At 42.2% G+C, this 8,741-nt stretch overlaps 1 protein-coding gene across 1 annotated transcript; it reads left to right on the top strand.

The window, feature by feature from the left end:
* Positions 1–2,411: 2,411 nt before the first annotated feature.
* On the top strand, positions 2,412–6,000 carry LOC119737088 (histamine N-methyltransferase-like). The gene is made up of 4 exons (XM_038211180.1): positions 2,412–2,496; positions 4,250–4,492; positions 4,915–5,232; positions 5,588–6,000. Exons 1-4 carry the CDS (start codon positions 2,445–2,447, stop codon positions 5,956–5,958), a joined length of 984 nt encoding a protein of 327 aa, XP_038067108.1. The 5' UTR covers positions 2,412–2,444; the 3' UTR covers positions 5,959–6,000.
* Positions 6,001–8,741: the final 2,741 nt, after the last annotated feature.

The raw sequence follows: 8,741 nt of genomic DNA, 5'->3' as shown, positions 1-8,741 counted from the left end.
GGTACACCTGACCCAAAACCAAGTGGGTACCACAGACCGACCTCCACCCAACCCAGCGGGTACACGTCCTGACCCGGCCAGACCCGAGTTATACATGTACATGTACATGTACATGCATAACAGACAAAGTTGAAAGCTTAGATGAAATGCACTTGTGATCGAAGAAAGCATACAATGAACACAAGTCGGTGCAGATGTGTTCCCACCAATGGTGCACATTTGGTCAGGAGCATATATAGCCTTTTGAAAAATGAAGCACTATGACTACTGCACTGTACATGTACATTAAATTGTGTATTTGCCACGGTTAATTCCACAATTAAAAATCCTCAATGTTCGCAGCACCATTCATATTTTTCAATATTTTAATGGCGAAACGGGGTTTACTGGCTGTCTGCCCGGATAGAATGCCAAAGGAAGTCGTATACAACGTTGAAGTGACAATATAACCAATTACCAAAGGAGGAGTCTGGGGTGCCGGTGGGCGAAATTATTTGCTGAAATATAGATGTAAATTGACAAAACCCCCCGCCTCCTTCGGATGACTGTGGCAGAATGAACAAAACCTTAACCAGACATCCCGTCCGCCGAGAAATAGCGTCCTTACGTACGCGCAACAAACTTTTTAATTGGCCCTTGCACTTTCATCTGTCTTATTTGCATTTCAGCGCGCTCATTAACACCAATACACGTCTTAATTGGCCATCACACCTCTTTGCCTTATTTGCACATAACAGCGCGCGCTCATTTGCATACTACAAAAACACGAAGCCAGGTGATGGGTCATGACCATTGATCTCCATACTCCCAAAAATGATAAAATTGTCATTTCATTTTTGGCACATTGGTCATTAGAGCACACTGAATTACTCCATCAACGAAATGAATAATTGTATTAATAATATGCTAAAATGACATCGTATTTTTTTAACTGAACACTAACACGAGTAATTGTATGGAGATTCATTCAAATGATTGATATATTTATTCAAAAACCTGAACATACACCAATTACAATCTAAAAGGTAAACAAACCTTAATTTTACAAAGTAATCAGTAAAAACGTCTTCCCGTCCCGAGATTGATCAGGGAATGACATCGTTCACCTCTTGTGATATTATGTGAAAGGAGATGAATCACAAACCAAAATAAATAGTACTATACTAATTTTGTCAAAGAATAATTCAAGCTACGCACGGTCTTGTTTAAAATTAAATGTTTAGCTATACTTCTGAAAATAAATATAATTACTTGTAAGTTTATTGGGAATCGGTTTTTGTGAGCGAATATGACGGTGTATATGGCTATAGCTAGTAATATATATAACGGCGTACACAACATAATTTCAAACCGTAAAAGTACTCATTGCCTTCTTCACCATACAAACTGTCAATAATGTGACAGTCATCTTGGGAGCTCATAAAAATACTTGCGTTGAACTCCACAACTTCTTTCCAAAACCAAAATCAATCAATGTTAACAGTTCGATCCACATCGTAAAAATTGATTTAAGTCAAACGCTCAGATGCCTATCACATCGCATGTTCCACTCAGTGGATGATACAGTCGATTCCATCCCTCCGTGAAGTTCTCCATTTTCGTCCGGCTCGGTCCTGCAGCTGGTGGTTTTGGCTTTGTTGAAGTTCTTTGTTTGATATGAAGGTCAATCGGCCAGTTGTGCAGTAAGTTAGCATAAACCATCTCCTGGGTTTCTCTTTATAAAGAAAAAATAATAGAAACATTTCGGTAGGCGTTAAGCCAAGGTAGAGCGCTGGAACTTCGGTACCCTCCGTATCAAGTTTACAGAAATTCTTAAATGTTAATTTGGAATTTTCCGAGATTTATTCAAGTGCGCCACGTTAGGAAACACTCCGCCAATTTGTGCCCAATTTCCGGACGCGACCGTTTTTGCATTTCGGATTAAATTTTATGAAACCGAAATTGTTCACAGAGGTTAAATAGCAAAAATTAAAAAGGTAAAAGTACCAGTATTTTACTGCATGAATTTGAGGTTTATCAACAAAGAGGTTTGGCAACACTACACGAGGAAAGTTGGGTAAGCTTCGAAGTGCGCCACGTTAGGGAACACGACTATAGGCCTTTCTTTTGTTTGTAAACATTGGCGCCATTTTGTATGGGCTGCCGTAAGCTCATAAATTGAAGCCGTGGTTGGCAACATATTTTTCCAAAAAAGTCCTCATAACGCCATCAACACATAGTAAAAAGGCATATGTAGGAATTATTTTGTAGCTTTGTTGAAAATGTTGTATTTTCAAGTATCAAATAATATTTTGGTGATCTGTAATAACTCTTCTTCATTTTTGCAGCGTTGGGCCTTCCATAGTTTTGCAGGCCGTGGTTGGCCAAAATGCAGTTTGCCAACCAAGCGCAGAAAGGTCTATAATGCATGTTCAGTGTCAAGGGTCAATTTGTTTGTTTACCAGATGTACATGTACGTGAAAACTGTTGAACTACTGCGCTTGCAGGACGCTTACGGTAAGTGTTTGCAGAGTATATAAGGACTTTTATCTACTATGTGCTAAAAGGTGTTATATGCTTGCTTAGGGAACGTCTAACAAGCCGAAAAATTCCCGTTCCGCAGAAAACATTCCTTAGAAACACTGTGTATTCCCATCGGGATGACGCGCTGTTTTCCATGCGTGTTCACAGCTGGAACAGGTCACTCATTCCCGAGTATGAAAACGTGTTTTGATGTTGACCAACGTTCCCACCATGCGGGATCACCTGGCGTTCCTGGGCTGTTCCAGTGGGAACGAGGCACATGTTTCCAATTGGAACAGGCGCTGTTCCCTTTTGGAACGTTCCAAGCGTATACGTTAATAGTGAGAAGACGGGAAAAGGAACATTATGCTTGCTTAATAAGACGAGAGGACACGGAACATTAGGCTTTTAATTGGTAAATCGCCAACCGCAAGGCCCAAAACGGGCCATTCAAGGTGATGGCTAAAACAAAAGCGGGGGGGGGGATAACAGAAGAGGAAATCATAAAGTGGAAAGATGCTTACTTGATTGGAAAATAGACCATTAGGCTTGCTTCATGATGGGGGAGAACGGAACATTATGCTTGCTCAATGACGCGAGAGGAAACGGAACATTATGCTTGCTCAATGACACGAGAAGAAACGGAACATTATGCTTGCTCAATGACACGAGAACAAACAGAAGATTATGCTTGCTCAATGAAACGAGAAGAAACGGAACATTATGCTTGCTCAATGACGCGAGAAGAAACCGAAGATTATGCTTGCTCAATGACGCGAGAAGAAACGGAAGATTATGCTTGCTCAATGACGCGAGAAGAAACGGAACATTATGCTTGCTCAATGACGCGAGAAGAAACGGAACATTATGCTTGCTCAATGACGCGAGAGGAAACGGAACATTATGCTTGCTCAATGACACGAGAAGAAACAGAACATTATGCTTGCTCAATGACACGAGAAGAAACGGAACATTATGCTTGCTCAATGACACGAGAAGAAACAGAACATTATGCTTGCTCAATGACACGAGAAGAAACGGAACATTATGCTTGCTCAATGACGCGAGAAGAAACGGAACATTATGCTTGCTCAATGACGCGAGAAGAAACGGAACATTATGCTTGCTCAATGACACGAGAAGAAACGGAACATTATGCTTGCTCAATGACACGAGAAGAAACGGAACATTATGCTTGCTCAATGACACGAGAAGAAACGGAACATTATGCTTGCTCAATGACACGAGAAGAAACGGAACATTATGCTTGCTCAGTGACACGAGAAGAAACGGAACATTATGCTTGCTCAATGACGCGAGAAGAAACGGAACATTATGCTTGCTCAATGACACGAGAAGAAACGGAACATTATGCTTGCTCAATGACACGAGAAGAAACGGAACATTATGCTTGCTCAATGACACGAGAAGAAACGGAACATTATGCTTGCTCAATGACGCGAGAAGAAACGGAACATTATGCTTGCTCAATGACACGAGAGGAAACGGAACATTATGCTTGCTCAATGACACGACATTTGCAGCCATCCGAAAAGTAACTGGCGTAATTATTGTTGAAAAACATACTTGGTTGAAAGACAGTAAGGGGACTAAACTCCCTGTGAAATTATTCTTTCTGGCAAGCTGCAGGCGCGGTTCTAGAACCAATATTTTTGGGGGGCAAGCACGGTGGATCCAGATCTGACAATTTTCGACATTGGCCTCCACACCTGTCTCGCTCATGCAGGTTGTCACGCTGAAACTAAATCCAGAAGGGAAGAGAACATGGAAACGAAATCACTGCCGAGTCTGTTCAACAACCAGGACCACTATGATAAGGCTTACAAAGTCTTCTGCGCTCGGACTGCCAAATTCAAGACGTACTGTGACTGGGTGGACGGTGTGTTTAGCGAGGCGGTGGTTGGTAGGCTCCAGGTCACACTGGACGGAGAAGAAGAGCTACGGGTCATGGGAGTAGGCAGTGGGTCAGGTAAGAATACCGTTCACAAATGGAAAAGCTATAGACGTTTTTTCTCCTATTTTTGCGACTGTCTATTTTTTTGAGGGCCGACTGATGTCGATCGCCTTATTATCGTCGAAGCTTGCCGTGCACTCAGGTCGCAAAATATCGGTGATTTTGTGTTCCGGACAGTTGATCCTGAAATGTCAATCGCTACGTACCGTTGGTATCGTCACGAGGTCGACCAGAAGGCAGTTTAAGAAGTCAAATCCAAATCCCATCTTGATTGGACCAAGACTACAGGCCGGCTAACGGACGATATACTCTCATTATTGCAGCCCGACATCTGACATGATTCGAACAGCTCAAGACCCGTCTTCTTGCAAGACTATTTATTGACACTAATTGTCATTGCCTATAATAATTTTTATTTTATTATGTCCATTATATAGGTGAGATTGATTGTTTGATGTTGGAGCAGCTCAAAAAGCGTTTCCCACTCATCAATAATCGTGTAGTTGACCCTTCTCAGAAGTTGCTAGTCCAATACAAGGCTTTTGCTCAAACGAAGGCTCACCAGCTACACGGTGTTAAGTTTGACTTTCGGCAGCAGACTATTGAGCAATACCAAGAGGCGGGAGATGGTACCAAGTTCCATTTCATCAGCGCAGTTCACTCCATGTACTACGTGGACAACTTTGATAGCTCCGTGATGTATCTGTACGACCTACTGATCCCAGGAGGAGCATTGCTTGTGATCCTAAAGCCAGGTCAGTATTTTATGCAAAGTGCTAAATCTTATATTTTGGCGTAGCACGTACAGCATCAGCTCCCAACGAGTTTCGTTCTATGCAAAGGCGCTGGCAGTGGTTTATACAGAATATTCTGAATGGAACTCAAGCATCCTGGGAAGGTTATCGCCATAATGCGCATATAGGTCAGGCACACGAGGAATATTGTTGACCGACGTCAACCCTCCCCCCTCACCCCAAAAGAAAAGTGTTAAGTTAAGGCCAATTTGTTCGCACTGTAGCTCCTAAAGTCAGTCATGAAGAACCGCTATTATTGGCGTCAACACAAAAGGTGGGTATAAGTTGACATTTTTTGGTGTACGTTTCTGTTCAGAAAGCAGCGGATGGCAGCGATTTCTGGACCGCTTTCCTCACCTTTATGGTCGGGCCTGTTGTGACCTACAAGTAACTTCGAGGGATTTACTCAATTTATTGGACCGCCGTGGCATCCCGTACACGCAGCACCACCAACCCACGAGCTGCGACATCACCAAGTGCTTCGACGAAGCTTCTGAGGAAGGCAGCCTGCTGGTGGATTTCCTGACTCAAACCGTTCACTTCAAGGAGGCGGCGGCCGAAGACGTACAGAGATCCATGATGGAGTATCTTGCAAGCAGCGACTTATCCGAGAGGAAAAATGACGCCATACTGCTGACCATTGGCTGGGATGCAGTAGTAATAATTAAGCAACAAGAATTCAATTAATTTTATCAAAAATAATCAAGCCACTATACAAATATGACATTTCCGAAAAGTTATTTGTTTAAACTGGGCCGGAAAAGTTACCTCAAAACTGTGGAAAGTTACTTCAAAGTTAGCCCGACTGCGTCTGGCCATACAGTACTATCGCAAGCTCTGTAGTACGGCTAGACGCCCAATGCTTCCACAGAGACTGAATTTTTTTGGCCGCTGATGTAGCGATTTTGCTACAGATTTCGATCGAGATTATCTTTTCATCCAGGAAAAAAATTGCCAAAGTTAAGGTTCTTAGTTGTAGAGCAACTCATACCTTTTCGAAAAAAACGTTCTTTGGTCTCAATATTTTCATCCATCTGGCCAAAAGACGACTTTCAGTCATCATCTTCCACAAATATCGTCCTGAAAATGCCCTCCAGGCGATTTCAAAATGGCGGCTGCGTTGTAATGTATGCATTATGCAGGCGTGCTTGGGTAAGATAATGAATATGCATCATAGTTTATGACGTTTGTGCGGCGCGGCTGGCCATACAAACACGAGGTCATGTTTTTAGCCCAATTTTTAAGTATCATATCACGTCATCAGAAGTCAAAAATGTGCTTGCGTTGAAGTTGTCATGTAAACGTGTACAAAACACTGGTAAACACTTAAAATACATTGGTCCATCAAACAGCCGTTGCATGTAGCTCAATGATTAACATACAACAGCCGTAAAACCAGACAGTCAGTCCAGAAGCGAGCACGGGAATTCCCTTTTGTACGCAATCGCAGCACACTGTTTTTTCGGGATTTTCCCTTTTATACGCAATCATCGCCCTTTGCTGTACACACAATGTACGTGGCACTAAATGAGCGTTTCCAGGCGTCGGCATGTTCAACTTCGTGACAGTTACTAAATGACAACATTTTCACAACTTTGCCCAACGTTGTGGCGACGTGATGTGTTAGCTGGGCAGGTGGGTTTAAAGGATTCGAGCACTGGATCACCGCACAAGTACAAACACGAGCACTAACTCGAGAGGTAGACCTTCCCCTGAAATAACAGAACAAATTGCATACTATTCAATGTATTGTGTACATAAAATTATTGGGGCTGAAAGAGAGCATACAAATTATAATACAGACTGAGCAAATTAATTTAGATTTTTTTCGGGATCATTTAATACATTTAATATCAAAACATCACCATGAGAAATACAGCGTACGGTCATTAACTAATCCTGAGTTAATTATTTTTGTTTGATTTCGGATACGTACAGCGCGTATCAGCCAGTTGTAAATAACGGGGTCTTATCATCCAAATTTGCATTTAAATAACATGACGTTTTAATAACTTTTCAATAAGCCTCATTTTGGTAGACTCCCTGTAACCTAGTTTCACTGATGTAGTAAGTACACATTTTTGTCCAGAGTCGGACAACTTGTCCGGCATTAATGGAAAGGACATTAAGCTATATACATGGGCGTCGCCAGGATTTTTTCTAGAGGAGGGCAACAAATTTTTTTGTCAAAAAATGCTTGTATTTTTCAACACATTCTCGATTTATCAGTTTTAAAGGGGGGCAGGGACATTTGGCCCCCCCCCCCCCCCCCCACCCCCTCATTAAATTTACACCACTTTGTCTTCGCGCCTCTTTTTCTTTTCTTTTCTTTCTTTTTTTTTGGCTTTTTTTTTTTTTTTGGCTTTTCCAGGGGGGGGGGGACAAGTGCCCCCCCCCCCCATGGCTATATAAGACTCGGATATTATAACGACCTGAAATCCCCAAAATGTTATGTTTGGGATTGTTACTTTATCCAATTATCAAATGTCTGATCGAATCGAAGTAAGCCTAAATTGTTACGCCACTGTCTTGAATACTGTATTTTTATTGGCCTAGCTAGAACGATCACTTGTTGAGTTTGTAAAAAGTCATGGCCCACAACCTGTGGAGTGTGCTATGAAATGTGCGTACGTACGTACGGTGTGAAACGCTTGTATCTTTGGTACCCACACTATTGTCACCATGTTTTTACACATGAGCGGGAGCAGTGAACTAGCAGACGATCGGCTGTTTCGAGCACGCGACATGCACGCAAGTTGACGTTCGATTGTCATGATTGCTGTGTTTACTGCTGTTTATTTTCGTGATTTTTACATCGAAATCACAAGAATCCAAGACAGAGGTATAACAAAACAATTGTCGACTACACGTGATGTGGAATATGACGTTTTGAATACCCTCGGGGCACATTTCGCCCTTGGCCTCAGTCGCCTCGGGTGCTTTGCGTCCTTCAAGGGAATACTGTTGCATCCTGACGCTACTTTCGAAACAGAAAAAAAATTGGCTTACATTGTACCTCAGAGAGTATACTTTCATGTGAGAACTGTAAGGAATATGTTGACAAAGTATGCGAATGTGTAGCCAACTTAATGAATTTTTACATGTCGGCACGTGTTGAAGCCCTCAACCGACGCGTGACATGTACATGATGTACGAATTCACTAAGTTGGCGACACATTCGCCTACAAATCTCTCTTAAAGACTTTATCAACATATTCCTTACAGTTCTCACATAGAGTACAATCTCTGAGGTACAAGATAAGCAAAACAAAATGGCTTTTTTTCTGTTTCGAAAGGAGCGTCAGGTTGCAACATTCCCCCCCCCCCTCGGGCGTTCAAAACGTCATATCATATATCACAGCAGTCAACAATTGTTAATTGTCTACTTACCATTCCCGATTCCCGAGAAATATTTGTTTGGGGCATACGCATACGTAGTTCCAGCCGTGTCTATTCAATGTACGGTACTC

Source organism: Patiria miniata, unplaced genomic scaffold (assembly GCF_015706575.1).
Source record: "Patiria miniata isolate m_02_andy unplaced genomic scaffold, ASM1570657v1 HiC_scaffold_3, whole genome shotgun sequence".
Classification (NCBI taxonomy): domain Eukaryota; kingdom Metazoa; phylum Echinodermata; class Asteroidea; order Valvatida; family Asterinidae; genus Patiria; species Patiria miniata.
This window is presented reverse-complemented; position numbering and strand designations above follow the sequence as displayed.

Excerpts from the sequence above, each read along its gene's own strand:
- LOC119737088 (XM_038211180.1), top strand. The coding sequence starts at position 2,445 with ATGTACATGTACGTGAAAACTGTTGAACTACTGCGCTTGCAGGACGCT. Across the intron at positions 2,497-4,249 it reads GCGCTTGCAGGACGCTTACG|GTTGTCACGCTGAAACTAAA; the intron begins GTAAGTGTTTGC and ends TCGCTCATGCAG. Across the intron at positions 4,493-4,914 it reads GGGAGTAGGCAGTGGGTCAG|GTGAGATTGATTGTTTGATG; the intron begins GTAAGAATACCG and ends TCCATTATATAG.